General features: G+C 36.3%; 1 protein-coding gene across 2 annotated transcripts in view; it reads right to left on the bottom strand.

The window, feature by feature from the left end:
* Positions 1 to 25739, bottom strand: part of LOC107601212 (sterile alpha motif domain-containing protein 5) — a 190835-nt gene that overhangs the window by 4598 nt on the left and 160498 nt on the right. The window contains exon 2 of one of the 2 annotated variants that reach the window (XM_016293301.1): positions 23196 to 23397. The exons of the other annotated variant lie outside the window; for it this stretch is intronic. Within the exon in view, the coding sequence (XP_016148787.1) occupies positions 23278 to 23397 (120 nt within the window). The 3' untranslated portion in view covers positions 23196 to 23277. Of the gene's footprint in view, positions 1 to 23195; positions 23398 to 25739 lie in introns of those variants that run through there. 2 annotated transcript variants of the gene reach the window in all.

Genomic DNA, 25739 nt, shown 5'->3' with positions numbered 1-25739 from the left:
CTACACACACACACACACACACACACACACACACACACACACAGTATACACACACACAGTATATATATATATATATATATATATATAATGCTTAACATTTAAAAAAAATTTTTATAATATATATTTGTAAATATAAAAGTTTTCCAGGTCTAAAAATCACATTTTTTAGAATCAGGGTACTTCATATATCTAGGTTTTCCGAGAACGTGGCAATCCTGGTCAATCCCCAGTTGAGAACCACTGTTTTAGAGGAAGTTCTGGGTGTTTTCAAAGTGGTTGCTTGCTAGCAAGCACACTAATAAATACTAGATACATTAATGAAGGAATTATACTGTACGTGAACAAATAAAATGGAAACACCTATAAAATCCTTTATAAACATGCAGCTAACTAAATTAAGATTTGTTTTATTATCTTTTTCATTGCTGTACTAGAATACACAGATCCTGGTAAAGACGTCTCAATTGGAGCATGTCTCATGTCATACGTGTGAGCTGTATTTGATCTGTAGAAGGTTCCAGTGAGTGCTCTGTCAGAGCTTAGCAAAACCCTTTTGGGCTTCTTACAGCCGTCAAACTCTCTGAACAAAAGTGACGCCTTTGAAAGGTGGTGAATCCATACCTGCTTCTCACAACCTAGACACACGCACACACTCCCAAATTTTAATAAAGCGCCACTCAAGCAGACTTGGCAGCAGCAGCAGAAGCAGAATTTTCCAGAGGCTGCAGATGTGACAGTTTCTGTACGGCTTTCAGTTTCTAATGCTGAAGTGCTGTATGATTGTTAGATGGAATGCGGTACTTTCTCAAATTCCCATAGTGCATTAAATATGCATGATTACATTACACAGTCAAAGCATGTAAGTCCTGCAATTGATTATATAATTAATAATTCATCATGTGTAACAATAAAAAGGTAAACATCTTAATCACAATTTCCTTTTTTGACTTTTAAATGCGTGTTAGAAGTTGAAACGGATAGAAAGTGATTACGGATGGAAAAACAGACTCAAATTCAATACAAAGGAGTTTGTAAATGTAGAAAGAACAAAATCGCTTATTATTATTCTAAAGCAGTAACAAAAAGAGCATGCATGCCAATATTTTCCCGATGTGCAGTCTCCAAGCACAATAATAAATGGCTCAATTCATTTTAATCTAGTGATTTTGACCTTATTTCTCTCCAGTACAGTATATCTGACTAAATCAGCATGCTCAGTAATGCTTTTACATTAAAGTGCATTTAATTAGAAAGAAACTCCCCGAGGATCATTCTCTGTGCATAACCCAGCTAATACATATTTAATGGAAAACTGCATGTCACTCTCTTAATGGGTTTTCAACAATCCTTGGATTCATGATATTATACAGAAACAGTCATTCAAATGGCTCTGCGTGTGTGTTTGTAATGCAGTAATACATCTAAAGCTATTTAATGGAAATAAACAGGCAAAAATCTATTTTTCTCAGTCAGTTCAGACTTGTTTGGTACATGCTGCAGTATATGGAGGTGTTGAAATGAGCTGTGAAATTCAGCAGAAGACTTTGACCTTGGGCACATAGGCCTACTCGGGCTAAACAATTATGTGCTTATTGTGCGTTGTGTTTCAATTTCAATTAAAAGACATCAGCGTGGTTCCGTGATTCATTAATACAAACTGCCAGAAGAGAATTCAGCTTTAATTTCCTTAATGAGAAATTCTCAATTCTATGAAACCAGTATTGCATAGCAGTATTAAATGTTAATACAGCAACATGGGAGACTCCATTACAATTTCTGAGCCTCCCATATAAACATCAGTTAGATTGTCTGGTCTCATTTTTCCCAAACCAAATGATGAGTGAGACAGCTTGAATCAGCAGCTCTGATAAAACGTATGAGCTTCCCCTCAGCCGAGTCTAAACCCAAAGAGGCATCAACACAAATGGAGTTATGACGCTCATAATTAATTATCCTAAATGAATAATTAGTACCACATAATGAGCACAGATAAATATTCATTATTTCCATGAGGGGAAGGTACTGATTGGAGGCTGCATTGGTTTTTCAGGGGGTATCTTTCCAAAACAACATCAAAGTGAATGTTTAACAGAAAGAAAAAAAGTCCTATGGTAAAACACGGCTATACCACTGCACAACTGGATTGCTTTCTTCAGTAATCTCTCTCTCTCTCGCACCCCTCTTTATCCCTCCCTTTTTCCCAGTCTCATTAGCTTGTAAAGCCTGTAGAAATATTGCGCTGAGACTGACCTATAAATCTGATATTGCAGAAATAGGATAATGCCTGTTTAAAATTATTACTCTGCTTCTGCAAAAGAAAGAAAGACTCATGTGACAGTGGTGTTGGGCATGCTCATAATTACTTCCTGGTGAGAGGTTAGCTAAAAAGATTTAATGGCCAACAGGTCGAAGAGATTCCAACTGCTGGTTTAATGTTCATTTCTTTAATACTGCTTAACATTTGCATTTTTGCCAATTGTGATAATTAATTTTCAGCATCGCTAGTATGTAGCATACCAAGCAATTTGTGCCCTCTATTAACACAGTAATTTGTTGGTGGTACACATTAAGATGATGGTTGGACTAGAATTCTACTGAGGCTTCAGCAAATGGTATTGGAGTATTAACTGAGCAACAAAAAATAGCCTTGAATTAGCATCTGGGATGAGGGAATTGGCTGCGGTTTTACATGGGTTTAAGAATTTTACGCCAGTGTTTCCAATTTTTTTGGTCTCATAAACTTTCAGAGCCAAATAAGGCTAAAGCACCTCTTTATTAACACCAAACCAGGAATGTGTTCTTTTAACATTTTTATACCAGATATCATGGGGCATTATAATAAATGTTATTAAATGGGATTTATAATACAGTCAAACCAAAAACTATTCAGACACCAGATATAATTAAACAAAAATGTTTTACTAGTGGGTGCAGGACACTATAGTTCATTTATGTAAGTGAGGATAGAAAAATAAAGTAAACTGTGACAAAAATTCTTCATACAGTGGACTACCAGAAAATTTGGGACAAAAAAGAATTCAGACACTTTGACCTGACCATATTTTGCTTAAGTGTTTTTTCTTTAATTGCTAAAGTGACCTTTTTACACCACAGACTGAACAAAATTTAGCATTGCTTGGTAATTGGTTTACCTAAATTGGTATTATCTAATTGTGTACTTAAATTTAACAGCTGACAGCTATTCAACCTAATTCATTAAATGCCGTTCTATCAAAGTTATCTGACATTATCAAGATGAATTTGTTCTGACACAGTTTAACTCTGAGTTCTTGTCATATTTTATTACCACTTTCTAAACTATAGCGAATAAACTGTGATAATGTGAGAAATGTTGAAGGTGTTAAATAAAAACACAAATACATAAAGTAGTTGTGTATTTTGCGTAAACCACATTATCTGTTCTAAAAAATGTTTTAAAAATGAACAAAGCCAAAGTCAATAAATAATTGCATTCATTCAATCAGCATTATATATTTATGATTCCTTCTTAGCATGCATGAAGGTGAATGAAGAATTATATTTCATATAAAATAATCATGCTTCTAAGGTTAAGGCTACTTCACACAATTTTCTGTTTTACAATTATTAACATATTTAACAGGAGCAAATGATATATAGAAACTGCTTTAAGCACTAAGTGAAGAAAAAGGTTAATTAAAATTAGGTTCATTCCTGGAATGAAACCAAGCCTGAAGGAGGAATCTCTCGTCACTTCAAAACAAAAGAGATTATTGAAAACTGGAGGAAAAGCTCTGCTTATCTCTCCTCTCTCCCTGAAGGCTTCTTTAATTATTTTCATCCATTCCTCTAAATCCTCCGGTGATTTGTGCCTGGTGACATCATGCAAAATGGATGAGAGCAGTTGAGGTGGCATGCTAAGCACTTATTCAGTTTCCACAGGAAAATCACATTCACGTCAAATGATGATGTATTACAGATGAGGGATGCTGGAGAACAAGCAAAGGGGAGTATTGTGTTATACGGTTAAACAATGTGTTTATTGCTCAAGCAGGGGTTAGAATTGCAAGTCAGCAACTGATAAAACCTAAACAATCAAAACATTCAGCAAATCAACATGGCTAGATGTGAGACTGAATATTTCATGAAAATCAACCCTATAAACCGAGGCCTTCTGGAAACCTACTTGAATGGTTTTTAAGACACACCAACTAATCGATTTTCAAAATGTGTGAATATCTAATAAAGTATCAACCTACATGATGTGTAAAGTATTTCACATTTTGGACACATATCATAAAATGGCATCTACAACCCCTTCATTTGACCTAACATGACATTTATAGTGTTACAAAATATTACCATTTTAAATTAATTCTGTTGAACCTTTTCTTCATCAAAGAATCTTGAAAAATGTGACTGTTTCCAAAAAATAGACTAAAAATATAATAAACTGTTTTCAACAACAATAATAAGAAATGTTTCATGAGCACTAAATCAGCCTATTAGAATGATTTCTCAAGGATCATGTGATACTGAAAATACATACAAATTGAAAAGTCATGTTAAATTGCAACATTTCACAAAATAATGTTTTTTACTGTATTCTCAATTAAATAAATGCAGCCTTGATGACAAACTTTTGAACAGTACTGTATAATTTATGTAATTAGTAAATGAGCAAGGACTGATTTGTGTATATATGTCTTTTACTAAATAAATAAAATAAATTAATAACAAATATGGAGGTATAGTGTATCTGTGTGGTGACTTATTCCCAGCTTGATTTTTGTGTGTGGTGGGGACTAGTGTTAGATGTAGGTACACACATGTCTGTGGTGGTCTGCACTCCCCTGCAGTGTGGATGAAGGGACACCGAGAAGAGGACACACTGATCAGTCAGTTTAGTGCTAGCATGTTAATGTGAAGCAGCATGGTATTACAGCTAGCAGAAACTGTTGAACAATCTGGGGCTCTGGATCTCTCATTCAGATCAATAATTAAACAGCAGACATGCACTAACAAGGACCTGATGCTATTTAGAACATAACACTTCAGCTTGGGAAAGATGCTCAAACACACAGACCAGCATAGCTTCTGTTCAAATCTCTCAGTGTTTACCACATTTTTAAATGCATTCTGTTTTTAATGCCCACTGCTTTCTCTTGCTTTGTCCCTCCTGTTTTCAACCCAATATTCTCTTTGAAGCTCGACTGCCTTTGTCTTTGTAATTCTCTCTCCACACTACCTTTTTGTGGACTGAATTGCTTTTGAAGGCTCTTAAAATCCTGTTATACTCTCCAAGGGCAGATTATTATTCTAGAACGTTACTACTGGCAAATGTACAGGTAAAAATAGGTCAAATTTATTGTAACTAAAAGAACAATAATAAATGCAGACTATTAACAGACATAACATAACCCTTATATTTTTTTTCTGACAGCTTTTGCATACCTAAAGGATCTGGAAAGCAGCAGATAACGTACTGATATGTCTTCTAAAGGAGGAAATTGACCACAGCAATAAGGAAGGTTACTGACCACATCCGTCACGCCACCAGACCTCTCTCTATCCTCCTCGGTTTAATGGGACTCGTTAATCAGACTGGAGTTCCATCTGTGACAAAGATATGTCTGACACTGACAAATTTACCCTTACAACTGAACATAATGACACAGCAAGTGCTTATAGACACGCATAGCAGCCTATGATATGTCATGTATATTATGACAAGCCATTTTAATAAACTGTAATAGCTGATTGACGGCACACAGGAGCGTTTTTATCTGAAGTTGTTCCTGAAGAAATATCCTCATATACTGTAGCAAAGTAAAAGGCTTTTGTGAAATGTTTTGCATAATTTTAAATAGAACCACAGTTTGATTGAAAAAAATAATTGTAAAGTAAAATTTTTTTGATGCATTTTGATATTTTAAGAGTTAAATTCTAGGTCTGAGACAAGATTACAACAATAAATCTATATATAAACACATTTGAAAAGTAGTAAAAATGAAAACATAAAACCTTTCCAACACTTACAAGTGAAATAACAAAAACAAAAAGTTGAAATGTGGATGCGTTTTAATATAAATCAACCACAGGGATATAGCCTAATGCTGTTGATAGTAGCTGAGGAAAACAGCATCCCAAAACAGCACAGTTTGTAACAGAATATCATCAATCACTGCTTGTATATGTGTGAGAAGAACGGAAGGGGGGAAAAAGACTAATCTTGCTTCATATTGGTCCAGCATCTGTAGTGAGGCATTAATGGTGTGGGATTAGTACGGCTTTTCTGTCACACTCCCAGATCCAGTGCCTGTCTGACAGAAATACACACACATACAGCAGAACAGCCAGATAAGCTTATCAGAAATCACCACAACCATGAAGTTAATCTCATTCAGACTGCAAACTGACTGCAACTTGTACTATAAACTAAACAGAGATTTCTAGTGCAATTTGGGCTGAGAGAAAATCTCCTGGAGACGTTACTGAACTCGTTGACCCGAGGAACAATACAGACCGAGACTGTCTCCAAGCACGTAACAGTATGGGTCACAATTAAAATTTTTAACATATACATACACACCACCATACACATATTTATCTTTATTCCTCAAATAATTTCTGCTTCCTCCCACCGACTGTCTCATGCAATTTTATACAAAAACTTGCTTGTTCACACCACTGAACTAACTCTTGAATACCAAACTCTCCTCATTCTTACATGGTTAAGTGAGAGCGACAGTAACCATGAATGTAACATCAGCAGAGCAGCCTGTCCTTTGAGTTGTATGTGTTTTATCTGTTCTGAGTCCAGATAACTGCATCTGATTCTGTCTGTTAGATAAACTGGAAGAGGACTGTAGGGATACTGAATATCAGCTCTTCAAGAAAAGGTAATTATAGGTCTTGCTGTGTTCTCCTGTGATTTCAATAGCCCTCTGAGCATGAGCACACACGCACACACACACACACACACACTTATCTATGATGTAGGTGAACTTAACTTGTTTAATCACATCAAGCCATGTGTGTTTTAGCTCAATGCTTCTCCACTGGTTTTGCTTCAGGACCCATCCAAGGGGACCAAACAATAAAATAAATAATGAAAAACAAATCTGTATAATGTATGTATTTAAAAGTGACAGATGAATTATTGCCAGTTGAGTTTAATTTGATTACATGGAATTTGATGTCAACAACATAAGATATGGGAAGTGTTTCCTCTTTCTTTATAAAATTGTTCTTTATTTTATGATCCTATGCATGATAGTAAGTTGAGTTGGGTTTTATTTGCTTTTAGCATCAGAATGGACCTGAACTTTTTAGGTGGTGACCAAAAGAGAACCACTGTGTTAGCTTACCCTACTGTATTATACTGCACCTTACCCATATAGAGAGAGAGGAAAAAAAGGGAGAGAGAAGATGTGTATTACAGGATGTGATATATTATACTTGACAAATAGTAGAGGTCGCTCCAATGTACCTTTCAAAAGAAATGGGAAATGACTTTCTATTCTGTTAATACAGAAGCCTGGCAAGGATATTATCCACTTCTAAGTACTGTAGAGATGAGAACTGCTGCAAGGACAGCAAACAATATTTCACACTTACGATCCAAAGACTCCAGTGGACATCACCTCTCTCTTTCTCTCTAACCTTTAGTGTTATTGCTGAGTGGGCTTGATGTTATGCCGACTTGAGCTGTCAAGGTTTCTTGTTCACTGTGGTCCTGGTCATTGTCATGACATCTGCCTAGTGTATGCAAGCATGTGTACAAGAATATCTGTGCATGTGGTACAGACTTACCGACTGCTCTGTGTCTTATTTTTCTATGTAGTACTTCGGTGTACTGTATGTAGGCACATGTAAACTGCAAAATAACATGCACACTGTCAGCTAAATGTTTGGAGTAATTAAGATTTTTTTAAATGTTTTAGAAAGTAGTATCTTATACTCATCAAGGCTGCTTTTATTTAATAAAAAATGCAGTAATTTTATTATAATATTATGAAATAACATTACAATTTAAAATGACTTATTTCTATTTGAATATATTTTAAAATTAATTTTCAGCAGCCCTTACTTCATTCTTCAGTGTGACATGATCCTTCAGAAATCATTCTGCTGATTTGGTGCCCAGGAATCATTTCTTATTATTTTAAGCAGTTGTAATGCTTCATATTTTTCTGGAAAACGTGATACACAAACATTCAAATGTCTTGAGTTAGTAAGATTAAAAAAAGGAATACCTTTTTTTCAGCAAGGACACGATTGATCAAAAGCAAAACATTTTACAATTAAAAAAAATTCCTCACATCACCTTTAAATATCAAGCAAATTCATTCAAAATGGAAGACACACAGAGTGAGGGCAAGTGGTAAACAGGCAGTGTCAGTGTTAGGGCTGTCAAAATGGCTGAAAAACAAAATTCTAATTTTTTACTTAAATATTATCAAAATTCGAATTATATTTGAATTTAAAATGCATAATTTCAGTTAGGGTGAATAAAAGCGTTTGGCTTCTCTCCCGAGGCCACAAGAGGGCACATTGAGCAAAATATTCCTAACGCACGTTTATTCAAAGCATAATATAACATGACTATCTGTGAAAAAAGTGCATAATGTTTAAAATAATGTTTATAAACCAATTATAATTAAGTTGCTTAAACAACTATAAACAAAACAGCATCATGAAGGCTCTTAAACGTATGCATAGTTTAATACAAAGCGCCGAAAGCCAATCACACAGAGTATTCAAAGATGAACTTGCATTAATTTCACATGGCTTTTTAAACATGCGGCTCTTTCATGTGAGACCCAAGTGCATCATGACTTACATCGTCATCGCATCTGATAAGGCTGCCTCCTTAACACATACCTAAAATTAACACACAATTAAAACTGTGGATTTTTATTTTTAATTCGACGAATATTCAAAATTCGAATTTTTTTTTGACAGCCCTAGTCAGTGAGAACATACAACCATGTGCACTCATGTGCACAATACTTCTCACACTCTTCCCTCACTCCCCCTCTCATTTAAAACACAGGCTGTACTCATACGGGTGACAGGCCAAGCCTTGGCTGTCAAAACACTCGCGGCAGGGGACAAGCCCAGCTGAGACAAACAAAGCCAAACGGGCCATGCTCGGTCGCCATTCACAGTCTGAGGGTGAAATATTTAGACAGCTTGTTGCATATTAGTTCACAAAAACAACATATTTGTTTAACAGACAACATAGCAAATGATGAAGAAAGGATGTTACCGTCTTGTAATTTGTCCAATTTAGACATTCACATTGATCACTCCTCAGTAACGCAAATGCAGCTTTATTGTTAGGTTGGTGTAAATACTATCCTTTAAATATGAGTTTTAGGTGTTATTCTTTCATGTTGCTATTGTAAAACTTTTCCTTACACATACTCAATACCCTAGACTTCATGCTTGTTTACATTAACGTCTTGACACTTTGTAACCTGAGGACAGCAGTTCTAAAACCTTGTGGAGTCGCAAGCTCACACTTGCCCTGTTTGAACTCAACCACGCATACTGTATTCACTGAAGCACAAACCTATGGGACAAGCTTGACAATAATAAACAAGTTTGATGGACACCCACAAACCGGCACATTCATACACCCCCACACACAAAAACCTCTTGTAGCACAATGTTAACATCCAAGTAGTGACATTTTAGCCGGGACAAACTTCCTTGGAGACACCAATCTGGCAGTGAAGCCTAAATGTTACGCTTGGCTTGCCTTCTCCCCTGACCTGTAAATAACAATGCTTGTCAAAGACAGAACCTGTGCTTCCTGGTGTCCTGCCCAGGTCTCAACCCTGATCAAAGAGTCATAACACACACACAAAGACTCAAAATGCACACGGACTTAGAGTTCACAATATACATTCAACTGAACTGACTTCATTTAGCAAATGTACTCAATACTAAAAAAGTCCATACTGTCAATGATCCACCTGAATGAGAAACCTGCAGAAAACAAATCCATCAGTGCAACTAACATACTGTATGTTCATTAAATTCATTCTTAAACATTCAGTAAGAATTATTTCTCCAGTGAGGGGAGTTTAATTGAGTGGGAGAGAAAATGATGGTGTGCCGTTCACACTTGAATGCTTCTGAACTTTATAATTGACTCCATTAATTTAGTCTTACCTGAGCCAAACAGTTTCACAGCACTTTCTGCATGACTGCATGACAAGTGCCAACTCTGAACTCTAAATTCTCAGTGCTGGCAAAACCAACACCTGCACAGGAAATAATTTTTTGTTTCTATACAAAGGATATTTAGTAAATTCAAACAGAAATAAATAAATAGCTATCAAACTGTAAAGATCAAAATTTTTTCAAAACTCCCAAGACATACCTATACATATAAATGACTGCAGTTTCCAGCTGAAAGGAACACTAAATGTAAAGCAGTGACAATTTGTATTGATGATTATAGGTTCAGATTATTGCTTAATAAAGACTTTTGTGCAAATACTTACACAATACTATGTTACTGACCTGAAAACACTTTTACCATAGGGTATGATTTGTAAAATTAATATATTTTGACGTTCATATTATACAACCATCACTGTATGTATGGCTTTACTGATGTAGTAAACTTGCTCTGCAGCTCACCTGGTACAACACTGCACTTGCAATGCAACTCAATGCATTTTTAGCATGCCTTACTTGACATTCTGCTTTGAAAGTGTCACAAAACATGCAAGAAGCAAGATAATATAATTTTGCAGAAATGTTTTGCATGTTTTTCCCAACAAGCCTGGGGTAAGTAAAAATAATAACATGGCAAAATCTGGTGCAATCATTCTACACAAGCTGTAAAAGGGTCCTGGCTATACGCGCACTAGGAATATAGTATAAATCATTATTTGTGTTTATCAGACTCCCCGAATCACTACTACTAAGGACTCTCATTTTCTCATTAGCACTCTTTTGAACCAAGACAAGATCACACTCTGGAGACAGGGCTGAAGGTCACCAGGGGTTGATAAAGTTCACCCTGAGCATGACAATGACAGATTGAGAAGAGAGGGAAAGAGCTCAAGGGCAGAACAAGGGCAGATGAAAAACATGCTTTCTGAAGCATCTGGAGATGACTTGTGTCAGCAGTCATGACACCTGATGAACCTCCCATCATTCCAGGAAATCACAGGAGGAGATCCAATGCCCAAATATTGTTCTTTGAATTCTTCAAAAGCAAACTGCTGAATTTCAATCACAGCTTTTCACTATGGAACACTATTTTTAACTCTAGCCAGTTTATGCCACTACATTAACATATCAGCCTGCTAGGATTAATAGCTTTTCAGCACAAGGCCAGCCAGACTGTATGTATAGATGTACAGTATTTACTGTGCTAGAGCTTATAAAGAGGATCTCATGGTCAAGTAATCAGACCGGTTTGATTCATATGAAATGTGAATTTCGACTGTTTTTAAGTGCTCAGTGTCTGAGAGTAAAAAAAATAAGATAATAAAAAAAGCATATACAATTTTCTTTACAATCTCAGTTATTTTTCTAAGAGTGGTCTGTCTTTTATCTCTTTAACTGTGTCAGTTCACGACTAATATTACATGTTGTTTACAGTTACACAAAACAAAATTGACTCTTTTTTTGCTTTATCAGCATGTGAGAGACAGGAAACAGTTAAAGGGATGCTTTTGTGCATCTGTCCGTCTCTCGCTCACAAACACATGAATTGGCCTCATTGGCAGACACATCATTTGCTGTTCTACTTAAAGCCTCTCTTATCACAGTTTGGCTTCCATGAGTCGTACGCGCTCACTCACACATTCACACAGGCTGTCTTTTTCCCCCAAAGCATCTGATCAGTGGGGTGAATCGGTTAATGTGATGCAGACACACTCGTATTTCTCTCATACCTTTTCAATGTGTGTTGTGGGGTGAATCGCTTATACTAAAGTAAAGCAAAGCTGCAGTTTGCATGCAGTTCATCATTTGTTAACAGAAGCTCCTTTCCTCCCAAAAGCCTTCAGTTAATCAAACACCCACAGCCTGTGATATAATCCCAATTTGAACTCTCTATCACCCTTTTTTAATACATACTCATTCATATTCAAGCTAACCATAACCTGCTTACAGATGAAGAGCACAAATGTGACAAGGAAGCAGTCTTTTTATCCGCCCCTGCAGCATTCGAAATCATTTAAAGGATTAGTTCACTTAAAAATTAAATTTCTCTCAATATTTACTCATTTACCTCATATCATTCCAAACCTGTATGATTTTTGAAAAACAAAACAACAGACAAACAGATGAAAATGTAAACTGTTTTCTAGAGAAAATCTTTAAGGATAGATTTTGTTCAATTTGTTCATGTTTTTCACCCACTGACTTAATGACTAGTTGATTAACTAGTAATGACTAGTTAAACTATTATGGCCAAACCATCACACCAATAAACACAGTAATAAACACTGAAAGTCAAGATTAAACAGTGTATTATAGAATTTGGATTGAAACAATTACCAGCGTGTTTTATATGTGTAGGCTATAAAAACGTACACAGTGTATGTTTTTGCTTAATCGCTTGCAAATATAAGAGGTCATACATACCCTGTAATATCAGAATAGGTACCCCTTAGTTTCAAAATACTTACAGTAGAAATAATTTGTAATTTTACAGATTATTACTCCTTTATTCTCCAAACGTCGCATATTGCTACCTTATACCAACATGGAGGTACTGAATATGTACACTGTAATTACAAAAAAGTTACGCTGTTATTTCTGTTTAATTACGCAGTACATTGCGGGTTGTAATCTAAAGCGTTACCGAAAATCCTTCATCCATTTTGGAGCCTGGTATTAAAAAAAGGAATAAATAAATAAAAATCCACTTTCATTTCATGCACAAGAACAGCTCAGACATTCCATCCAACATATCATTTGTGTTTCATTAAAGAAAGTAAGTATTACAGGTTTGGAATGACATGAGGGTGAGTAAATGAATTTATATAGTTTACTGTGCCTTTTAATATATAACAACTTACGACACAGGTGTAGTGTGAACTTTGTGTGAAGTTTGTAATGTATAGAAAAAGTTGTAAAATCCAGTTACTGAGTTCTACTTTATTTAACTTTGAAGGTGAAGGTGCAGTATAAGGAGCTTTATGTCTGACTTATGCTAATAGCAGAGAACATGTCATGTTCATGTTCAAACTCTCACATGCAAAATTATGAGCAATACTGTTCACTCCAACAGCACCCAAATCTACATAAACGTCTTTCAACAAGCATTTTACTTTCAAAACAGAGAATAAGGAGGGAACAGAATAATAAAGAGCAAATACTGTAGAAATGGGTCTGACATGAAGAACAATCTTTAACTACATCACTATGAAAAACACACAGTTAAATTATAATTTTTCTTAAGATTAATAAGCAGAGCACAACAAAATGAAATGAAAATGAAAAATAACAATCAATGTGCACTGGCATTTAAAATCAATTTAATTTACAGGAGCAGTGAACAGTCAAATGAAGTATGAATGTTATTTATATATTAGAGTGGCATCTTCATGTTTTAGCCCAGTGTTTCCCAACTGGGGTGCCGTCTGTTGAGAGCAGGGGTGCCGTGTAAAAAATCATTTTTTAATATTTTTAAATTGCTAAAATGTTCACAAAAGCATCTATTATATAATATCCATTTCTGATGTCGCCAATAATTAGAGATTCACTGAAAATTAGTTTCACTTTCACGTGGTGTGACGCTCTCCGCTTTATGCGTGTGCGCTCCGCTCAGTCGCGCCACTCGTATACCGTTCAAGCGAATCGGAACAGCAAAGTCCACTCGAAAAACGAGCCGACAGGAAACATCGATGTAATACAGTATCGTTTCTGTCTGCAATAGCCCTACTGTGTTGTAACATGATGTGTGATATATGGGCAACTCTGGTAACACTGCCCTCTCATTCATTGATCTGCTAACCGCTATGTTATGCTCACGTGTTCTGATAATAATATAGCTTTCTAGGACTAAACATTATTTGGATAACTGGTAAAAAAAAAATAAATAAAAAAATCTCTTAATAGCCCTACTGTAAGACCTGAAAAACTAAAAAGCAATTTATTTCATTTGTAGGCCTGTCGTTATTTTTTATTTGTGCTATCATTGTTAATTTCTTTATTTGTTCTTATTTTATTACTGACTGTTTACTTGTCATTTTTTATTCAATTCAAAGTTTGAAATCAAGCTATCTCGTGCTACTGCAACAAAATTACTCCACTGTAAAATCAAAAATACACAGAGTGAGCAAAAAATTTGTGAGATATCGAGATATAACCGATGAAGTTATAATGGTAATTAAACAATGTTTACATATGAATAAAAGCCTACATTAAAATCTGTCATATAAATTGGTCTCCTCATTAGAAATTAGCCTACTGATTGCCTCCAGTGACAGCCCCAAAACATTACTGCTCTAGAGGAGATCTGCATGGAGGAATGATCCAAAATACCAGCAACAGTGTGTGAAAACCTTGTGAAGACTTACAGAAAACGTTTGACCTCTGTCATTGCCAACAAAGGGTATATAACAAAGTATTGAGATGAAATTTTGTTATTGACCAAATACTTATTTTCCACCATAATTTGCAAATAAATTCTTTAAAAATCCTACAATGTGATTTTCTGGATTTTTTTTTCTAATTTTGTCTCTCATAGTTGAGGTATACCTATGATGAAAATTACAGGCCTCTCTCATCTTTTTAAGTGGGAGAACTTGCACAATTGGTGGCTGACTAAATACTTTTTTTCCCCACTGTATATGACACATTCTGCAGTTCTTCCCTGCTGTACCGAATATCGATACTTTTCAAAGTATCATATTGAAGTTAGAAATTCAAATATTGTGACAAAATTAATTTTGTAGGGTGCCACAATTTTGTTAAAATTTCCAAAGGGTGCCGCGACTTAAAAAAGGTTGGGAAACACTGTTTTAGCCTATTAGAGGTCATAACAGAAGAAAACAGCACTCTGGTTCATCTTCAAGGATGCTGTCTGTTGACTGCTAATATCTTAAATCAATTTAATGATGAATGGCTGAGCAATAATAAAGGTCCTAATCATGGTATGGTTGACACCAGAGTTAATTTAGTTTGTGTGAAATTTATTTTCTAAATGGGGGTCTGGACTTTTATTCGCTGGTATGGTAGAAATCCAGCCAAGCACGTGCAAGTGAACTACTACTACAATTTGCCAGTGTATTATAATGCATTTCTTATTGCTATTTATCTCTACAAGCAGTTCCTAATGTGAGAAGCATGCATTCGTTGCAATTCAAGTGCAGTTCTAGGCAGTAAAAGCAAAACTGCAAAAATGTAAATAAACCAGTGAAGCTGGCATCTTGAGTTGTTATCTAACTATGGTGTTAATAAACTGTCACTAGTGCTGAGGCTACTCATGATGATGATGCAAACATATCAGGGTATGAAGCTAAACATGTTACAAGAAACCTGTGGGGGACCAGGCAGCCAGACCAAGATTCATCTCCTGTTGCTCAACAGATGTCATTCTGTGTGATGCAAGACACACACACACACACACACACACCTGCATGTAAACAAACACTCCATACAGGCCTGTTTCCAGAGGTAGTACAAGACGACGACATAGAAACGTGATCATGACGTAAAACTACTTCACACTGACAGCTAAAGCCTAGTGCAATTGACACATTACACACAGATGCGCACTGACACAAATGTGACAGAGGCCACATTGACTCAAGGCAAAACACTTCAGAAAATGTCCATGTGCTCAGTACAGACTCAAGGAAGCCAGTGGAAGAAGGCAAAAATACAGGTACATGCACAACAAAATTATGAGCAAGGTAAAAAAAATAAATAAATAAAGCATGAATAAATAAATTGGTAATGCGTCTCACGGCTTGTTCTTGTTAAAAATGCACATATAATAAATGCAGAGGGATGGATGTGTTAAATTACAGATTTATGAGTGGGTGTGCACTGATATCTGGTCTGGTGTCATTTTCCGATTTCGGCTGACGTGCTATGCTTTGAGCTTGGGGCATTTTTACTTGTAAGCAAAGCATGTAGTCATTTGACCTTGGTGCCATTAAGTGGACTATGTGAAACACAACCACTTTGTTTTGAAACACATTAAGCATGTGTCACACACTTTATAAGACGTTTTATCCTGCCAAAGCAGTCAGTGTCATACGCATTAAAAAGCCAGAGGTTTATAACAGCTGGTCCATTATCATCTAATGATACACATTTGTGGGTGTATAAATCAGATCCTCTCGCATTAGATGTTCTTATACTCAGCAATAAATCCTAGAACAATGCCTATTTTTTAAAGCATATTTCATGATAATGGTATGACGTGGAATAAAAATGTTGATTGGAGTGTTTTGACATGGATTCAGGAAGCTGGGTGATAGGAAGACCTTTAAATAGGGTCTTGCTTTGAAAACCCCACCTGTTCAGAGTTGGTAAAGGCTAGAACTGATCCATTAGCCCATGTCATTTTGATGAATAGTTTTATAAAGTTAGTCTCAAGCGTACTGGGCTCAGGGTCATAGATATGGTTCAGAGACAATCTGATTTGACAATGAGAAGCAAGAGACTAGATTGGACTCACTGCAGTGGTGAGGGTACCTAGACTAAAAGGGCCTAATTTAGTGTGTCTATTATAACAAGTGTTTGAAAGAACCATCAAGAACCAGACAGATTAACTGCAAATTCAAATTAATGAACAGTAAATACCCATGACATAAAGGGTAGATATATATGAGTGAGATGAATTCTGACACTGGAAAAACATCTCACCAGTCTGAATCAGTCCTAGAATTGACAGCTCAAATGAAAATCACACACACACTCTTAAAAACACCACAATCACTTTAAATGAGCCCTCCCTGTTTTCCATTTGGGACTGATCACAACCCCAGCTCTGCTGCTGCCTCGCTCTGTCAAGCTTCACAGAAACCAGACACAAATTGGCAGTAAATAACAAAGTACTATTGTCTTTTAATGCAGCAACGGCGCTGTCTGCAGTCAGACGCATAATGGGTAGAAATTTAAAGACTCAAACATAAAAAAAAAACTGTGAGGTTTGTGAAGATGGGAATGTTGTGGCTGTGTATTTTTGCTTGCTGCACAATTTTTTTGGAATTACAAACATGCAATTATTTCAACCCAACTTGGTAAATAAAGCATGTAGAACATCTGGAGTTACGAACCTACAATAGCCAAAATTGCCATATTTCCCTTTACCCAAATGGCTCTATTCATGGAGAAGTGTTAAAATGTGTGAACGCTTTACTGTCGTCATTCCGTTTTAAACTATTATGCAATTACAATGAAACACACCATTTCATCTGCTCAGTCTTTATTTGTGTGGTCAGTAAAATGGTATAATAATTTGCTGTATAAATACATCTAGACCAGTGATGTGTGGACTGAGAGCAGGAATAAGAGCTTTAAATTATTTGCTAATGCAATGTAACTGTCTGACCACTTGGACCACGTTTGCCCACTAAATATTAAAGCGTTTAAAACATTAGCCATAAAACAGATTATATTTTCTGTCCTTTCCATTTAGACATCTCATGGGATCTATGACTAGCAACTTTCTGGATTAAAGTCTGAAATATAATCCTGTTTGAAATTTCAACATGAACAAAGTGCCTTCATCCACTAATAAAGACATCTGTGACCCAGACAGAACTTGTAAAAAAAACCCTTGTTTAAAAGTTCTCTACATGATCCTTCTAATTGCTCAAATGCAATCATTATAGCATGTCCTATAACAAACCAGAGCCTGAACATGCAACTTCGTAAAGGTCTGGTGGTAAGAGTTTTGATGCAATTTAAGTTAATGTTTTGAGCACAGACATTTGCGTAATTGGAATCTGGGCTAAAATATTTTCAAATGGGTTTAGCAGGTGGAGTCTTTTGCCACATGGCTTTAAACCTCTACTCGTGTTTGGGTGGCACTGTGACCCTTCATTACGTTCATTAGGTTTAATGGTCTTGAACAGCACCTAATGTGAGAAAATTACAGTGGAGCAGGTCGTGAAAAATGACTGCAGCTGTATCCACTGGAAAAAGATGTGTGTTAAAACAACAGATAATTAAAGACATTTATTTAGCTTATAGCTACATACCACACTAAAATGTGTAAACAAATACACAACTCGAGGGAAGCATAAAAAACACACTAAATAACCATCGGCCTGTCTGGGTATTTCAACAAGATATTGAGTGTGTGCTGTCTATTTGTATATACATCTCATATTACTGTATATTATCAATTTACCAATGGCTGGTTTACGATCTATGAAATTTTAGTGGTGTTATCGTCATGATGTAATTTTCCTAGTTAAAACTCCATAAAACAGTATACCAATCTGTGTTTCCTTTTAAATAATCAGCCGATACTCATAACAATGTACCAAATGTGTGATATTGTAGCAAGGACAGTCCCTTTTTACCACAGTTCCACTGCAATTTGCTCTTAGGGGAAAAGCTTCACACTGGGTGTGTTTCAAGCTCTTTGCGACACAGCTTTTATTTACAGAGCAGAGACTAATGGCCAGAGCATAGCCTATCATTTTATTAGTTCAAAGAGGTCTGTCAGAAGCATATTACTCACCGCAGGGCTCTCTTAATTCTGCGACTATAAGAAGAAAGAAGAGAAAGCGACAGACAGAGAGAGAATAACATCTAACACGAGAAATCCAATATTAGTCAGAAAAGTTGACCATGGCACAAACCACTTTAATGGAAGTGCCGAGTTGCTAAGATGTGATTAACTCAATGATACTCTAAAATGCATAACGATTTAGTCCATGCTAATATGGAATGGCTTTATGACAGCATTTAGAAAGATTATAGGATCTGTCCATGTCTGTCAGGGTAGTTTGGAATGTTCAGAAGCAGACAGGAAATTAGGAACATTTTCATCAGAGAGGCCAAGGAAAAATGACCTTTCCAATTTCCTGTGACACCCTTCCACTTCCTGCTCACTCTGTGTGTCTGACAAATGAGCAAGGCTGAAAAAACGGAAAAAAATTACTGTCTTCAGGTGCTAAACGCATCTAATCGGCTGGAAACAGATTTTAACCCCTCACAGCATGCTATTGTCTGCCAGCAAGCCGTATGGAGCTCAGTGGAAACTGATACGCTGAGGTCCAGCTCCATGGAGCCCACAAAGATGAGATAAACAGTGTAATTGGTTCACCACACTCTCTCAAAACAGCACAGCAATATGGGGCCATATAGCACATCGGTTTCTTGCCAAGATATACATCATGTCCAATAAATGCCACTGGCGAACACAGAGAAATGAGGATTAGTTTACAATCTTGACAACACTATAAATCAGTTGGCTGATTGATTCAATCAAACAAAGGATTTTTTTTGTTACTTGGTATCATTTTGCAGAAACAACTAGAATAGGAATTTCAAATAAGATTCTGGAAAATTTGGCTTCAGATTCTCAGTTCCAGCCGATACATCCGAACTGACCTAGCCTCTTCAGAGTCACAGAGTGCCGTTGAGCAGAGGTACTTCCAATAACGGATTTCATGGTTCAGAACATTAGTGCAGAGATGCTATTAACAATTATGATCATGTTTCTCTGGAGAGGTTTCATAACAGCTTGTTAAGGGAGTGAAGTCTCTCCTCAATACTATGTTTTATGGTCTCATATTCTAAAATAGTGCACATCTACAACCACTAAAGAGTGAAGGGCCCAGAGCTGCCCCTCAGTATAGCAGATTAAATGCAGCTAAACCCTGACCATGACTCTCATGCTGACTAAGTGCATTAAAGAGCAGTCCTTTGCATTATTATACTATTTTATGTGTACCTCTATGCATAGGTGCCGAACCTGTGGGTGCTCGAGCCCCTGAGCACCCACGGGATCGGCGCCTATGCATAGAGGTACACATAAAATAGTATAATAATGCATAGAGGGTGAACTATCTCGAAAAACACGAGATAGTCTCCAATAATTTTAACCAATAAGAAATGGATTGCAGCTTGTACGACTTTATTCTCATTTTCATATTTCATTTGAGGCAGTTTTTGGCATTATTTTAATGGCAAATGTGAAGAGGGGGTTTGAGCACCCACCAGCAGAAACATAAATTGGCGCCTATACCTCTATGTAAATATCATTTTATCAGTATTTGACTACATCTCTCACTGAACCTGGCAGCATCAAAAGGAATCTTTATTTCGGTCCATTCATTTAATTACTGCAATATAGAAAATAATGGAATAATAAACAACAACAACAGAACTAAATTCAATATACTAGAATAGACTAAACTAGACTAGATTCAAATAGAATAGAATAGAATAGAGGTTAGGAACTAAGAACAGAAATACATAGTAAAAATTGGGTAAAATAAAAGTTTGGTTCCATTAAAAATTTGACAATTTGACAGACACCACTGATAAGCTACTACTAAATATATTGTAGAAACTTAATTTTCTGTAAAGCTGCTTTGAAACTATTTGTATTGTGAAAAGTGCTATACAAATTGAATTGAAATTGAATTGAAACAATTTCCACAAAAATTTGGTTCATTAACCATTCCCACAAAGAACACAGCACAATCAGTGCATCCAATTCCTGAAGAAACTACTTAAGAAATATTTATTGAAAAGTCATTAAAACGTGTGTGTGTGTGTGCGTGCAATGTCCTTTTGCAATGCCCTCCTAAACGTATGAATAGAATTGTTTAAGCAACTGAAAAAATTTAATTCCGGATGTTATCCATTCCTAAACAAATTGTAAAATCGGGGAATGGGGCAAACACAAAAGAAGAACAAAACAAGGCAAAGCAAAAAACAAACAAACAAACAAAACCAACAACAACACAAAGCAAAGCAAAACAAAGCAAAAATAAATAAAAATAAAATAAATAAAAGCAAAAAGCAAACCAACAACAAAATCAAAAAACAAAAACGCAAAGCAAAACAAAACTAAAAACAACAACAACAAAAAAAAGCAAAGCAAAACGAAACAAAAAAAACTATGGAAGAACAATACAAAGACTAAAGGGCGTTTCACACGGAGTGCGATGCGAAACATCGAGGTGAATCGCCGACGAACGGTGCTTTCACACCGAGCGCGAAACGATTGATCATCTTCTGCTAATTCACGCCTGCACACTAGGTGGCGCCAACCAACAATACATTTTTTTTTCATGTAGCCTATGTATCTCGTATGGTTTTATATAGAGGTGCTCCAATTGATCGGCTACCGATCACTATCGCCCGATAATCGCCTTGGGATGATTGATCGGCGCTCTCTAAAAAGGCAGATCTCAAAAAAACGATCAATGCCTGCTGTGAGAAGTTTTGCAAGCGCTGAATTAAAGTAACAGCAAATTTTTTGCAGTAAATATGAACATGGTTTGACACGAAAATTTAGTAATTACACCACATGGATTGACACGAAAATGTAGTAATTACACCATAAATGCATATATTAAAGTCTACCGTGTTTCACAGTCAACACATATGGCTTTTTGGCAAGGTTTAAAGGGAAAGAGCACTTGTAGATAAACAAGGCAATAATAGATGGCACTCATGGAGGTAGGAAAACAAAGTTCTTTATGAACAGCAGGATTGCTTGTAATAAAAGATTTAAATGCAAAACGAAAGGCAGTAGAACTGATTATTTCTGTCAATGGTAAGTTTGTGATTATGTAAGAAAAGTAACTTAAATGTTTTGCCACTTGCTTGAGCAACTTAATATATAAATCTAGAAGTAAATGCAAAAGTAAAAAGCATTGAATAATGTGTTGCTTATATTTATTGTGTTTAAACATGTCTGTGAAAGATTGTATTACTGTACTGTGTAAAAAAAAAAGAATTGCAATCCTGAAAAAGCATTTTCAGTGACAATGTTTGGATTTGAAATCAAAATAATGGATAAATGTTGTGTTTGTGGTAAACAGCCACGGATCAGTAGCGGACTCCTGTGTGAAAGCTGCTTCCCCTCTCACAAGAGTCACCTAAGAGGGGAATTCCCCCCATTTTCAAAAATGAAATTCAGGCCCTGAATAAATGTCTAAAAATCCTGATTGGAGTATCACTATAAATAGTTATAAATGATAAAAAAGAAGGCTTTAAAAAGATAGGTATCGGTGATCAGTATCGGCAGATACTGCTTTCTGTGATCAGCCTCAAAAATCCTGATCGGTGCACCCCTAGTTTTACATCATCCTCTGCTGACACACACTCACTCACTCACACTCACACACACACACACACAGCACATACTGCAGGCAGGCTGAATGTGTGCCAATGAATGTTGAAGCAGACAATATCTGAATGTATAATTGACAAGGAGGTGAGGGACGCTGGTAGGTGAGTGTAGATTGGGGTGTAGGAGTGTGAGAGTGTATGTGTCTGAGGTTGGCACATGGGGTGCAGGAGGGCAAGTTGTCTTGAACAGGAACACACGAGAGAGGAATGGCTAAGCAGTCAGTAATTATTTCTAAATCAATATTATGACAGCAGGGGAGAGAAGGAGAGGAGTGCACGGTCAAATCCCAGCCTGTCAGATTTCAGTCCGGCTCAGTTCTTTGTGCATCTGTAAACAGCACTCTCTCTCTCGCTCACTCTTTCTTTCTCTCTAGTGTGATTGATTGCAGGGATATTCCTTGTTCGCAGGGCTGTTTGGAGATGCTGGAGAGGAAACGGGTATCGATCAGACATCTTAATGCCTGCACCTTTGTGTCGTGAACATTGCAAATCCCACTCTAAATACAAGCTAGGCTTAGCTTTATTACACACAATCCGGGTTTATTTTATCAATAATACATCCCTAAATCCCACTCATACTTACAAAGGAGTTACATTAACACTGAAAATCCTCACTAGAAGATGTTCTGACAAACCTGCACCCAAGTGTTTTTTTTTTTTTTACAATGTTACTGTTTTACTGTATTTTTATCAAATAAATGCATTCTTGGTGAGCATAAGAGAGTATATATATATATAAAAAAAAATCTATTTATTTCCAGGTTTAAACTGAATTTTAAATTGATCTTTGTATATTCACACATGCTCACACACAGAGAGAACGTCATTACATTGTCTTTTTATTAGAAGGTCAAAGTCGCAAATGGGCTTTTCCTTAAATGGAATGTAGACAGGAGGAAATACTGTTTGGTTTGAAGGACCATTTGTTGGAGTTGGTTTGAGAAAGAATAATTGGACCTCAAGGCTCAAAACAGGCTCTTAATGGCATCCTCCTTGAAAATCTTCCTTCCTTGCTCTCTTTAAAGGGGCTGAACGGCAACAAAAACAGCTTATATGCAGACTTGTGAATTGGTAGAAAAATGATATCCAAGGTTGTTTCTGCGGAAAAAGCAAAGAGGATGTGAAAGCCTGTGTGACAGGGACCACTTAACCTCAAGACCTTGACTAACAACACACACTGAACTCAGACAGAGAGATGACATACTGTATGCAAATTAACAGTCACTGAACAGGCCCTCTTAAACACTTGGGGTTGTTTTGATGATTGCTGATTTACAAATTTGATTAGAAAGGAGAAAACAAACTGCTTTTAAACACGACAGAGCACTGCAAAAATCAAATATAAAAGCACATGGGAGGGCTGGACTCGAAATGGATTTCTTCAAGTCAACAATCCAATCCATTTTTAATCACATTTCAATACTGAATGAATGCTACTATCGATAATTCTCCATGTGCACTTTATAAAGTAGATTAACATTATCAAAAACAGGGTCTGACTATGAAAGTGGTTTGGCCCATTGGTCAAAGGCTCATCTATCACACAAGTCTAATTTGGAGGAAAACTGTTATAAAGACATTTATGTATTTGATCACATGATGATTCCATTCACTAACAGGTTAACAAATTCCCTCTCAATAAAACTATCCTCCTTTCTTCTCTTTCTCTGCCATTTTACCAGCTTACACAAATCATCTTTGCACATCTCTTCATCATTCACAGCCTTCAGTCTTTTCTGCCACCTTTTCTTTCATCCCCTATCTTTCTCGTTCTCTCTCTCTCTCTCACCTTCTACCACTTAGCGACCGAGAGCCAAACTCAACATCCCCACCTGAGCCCAAGGTCACAGTCTTGCCGGGAAAAAAAACTCATATCCTCTGCCTCTCCTGCTCATGCTGTTGCCACAGCATTAACTCACCCAAAAGAACATTAATAACCTGAAAGAGGGAATATTCTAGCAAGGTCACAACATTCTACTGAGATAAATCTCATAATGACATGTTTATGGTTAAATCACTGACAAAGACCGCAATAAAAACATGAGAAACTGCATAATTTTTACCTAGTACAAACACTCAAATTCTTTACTGGTGCTGTCTTAATCACACACAAATATGGTTTAAAACTTGCCTGTTTAGTGATAAAACTAAAATCACTAAATGGATTGGTAAAATGGATTTGGACATCAGCAGAGGCTCCTGTCAGACAAAAGACTCATTAAATCCAAGCAGCCGTTTTTACTTCCTCCTCGATTAAAAGATGCTTCCTTCTGTTCTGGGCGATATCATAGCCTGTCATAATGATTCCTTAATGCTACTGGAGATTTGTGGGTACCGAAATATAAATATAACAAAAAGTTGTGTGTCTGATTGGTCCAAATGCTACAATACTTTTGTGAATTTGAAATGTCCTGCAGAGTAATGTGCTATACATCATCTAAAACTACTTGAAACTGTTTAAAACTTCAATTGCATACATTAAAATTCTCAAAATTTCTAAACATTGTTAATTTAATCCATTCATAGACCTTTTCGTAGATAACACATGGTTGCCATTGTAGCATCTGGACCACTCAAACACACAATATATATTTTGTTAGCTAGATTTAACAAATACTCTGTAACACCCCAGGAAGCCGAACAGGCCCCTGGTTCCATAGCAACACTGACACCAGATACATTTACGATCTAAAGGAATGTGAGCAGAGACTCTCACTGCATTTTCCAGAGCAAGAGGCACAATGCACCGTAGAAATGGACTTTTCTACTAAGTAATTCATAGGAAAACCTTTCTTTGAATGAACAGTGTATCCTTCAGGTCATCGTGTATATTATTGTCATCGTGTATTTGGTCTTTGAGAGTGTATACTGTTTTATGCAGGCTTATGATCGAAATACTCACTCCTGTCAGCGTACATATATATAACCCTACCATGTTTAGTATCTATGAATTCGTATTCGGATGATCTAATTGAGAGTGTATATTGTATGTTTACACCTACGCAACATATTAGTGTTCTAAGAATCTTTATTAATTTAGCACCCCAAGCAAATTACATGTGCAAATTACCATCCCCTCGCCAGGAAATTAGCGTTCTTAGAATTGACAAGACAGTTGACCCTGAGAGGTCAGCTAAATATCTACAGCGGATCTAAAATATTCATAATTAATTATAACTAGTTATGATTAATTATTCATATTTCCTCATGAGCTGATTCGTTACACCATAATTTCCCTTCATGTCATGAAATTTCAGGTTCAGAGAAATCTGTACGTGTCAGACTGGCTTGAGAAACAACTCAACGTTGCAACAAGAATTTTCACTTCCTTTGATTTCAATCTGGCTCTGATCAATATAGAAGCATTCCTTCATTAATAGCTGGAGGCAACAAAACCAAAATCAACACGAACAGTACTGTACACCATCACGGCCACTGCT

The sequence above is a fragment of the Sinocyclocheilus grahami genome, unplaced genomic scaffold, assembly GCF_001515645.1.
Source record: "Sinocyclocheilus grahami isolate Dianchi unplaced genomic scaffold, SAMN03320097.WGS_v1.1 scaffold301.1, whole genome shotgun sequence".
NCBI lineage: Eukaryota > Metazoa > Chordata > Actinopteri > Cypriniformes > Cyprinidae > Sinocyclocheilus > Sinocyclocheilus grahami.
Note: the sequence above shows the minus strand (reverse complement) of the source record. Positions and strands in the feature narration are given on the sequence as shown.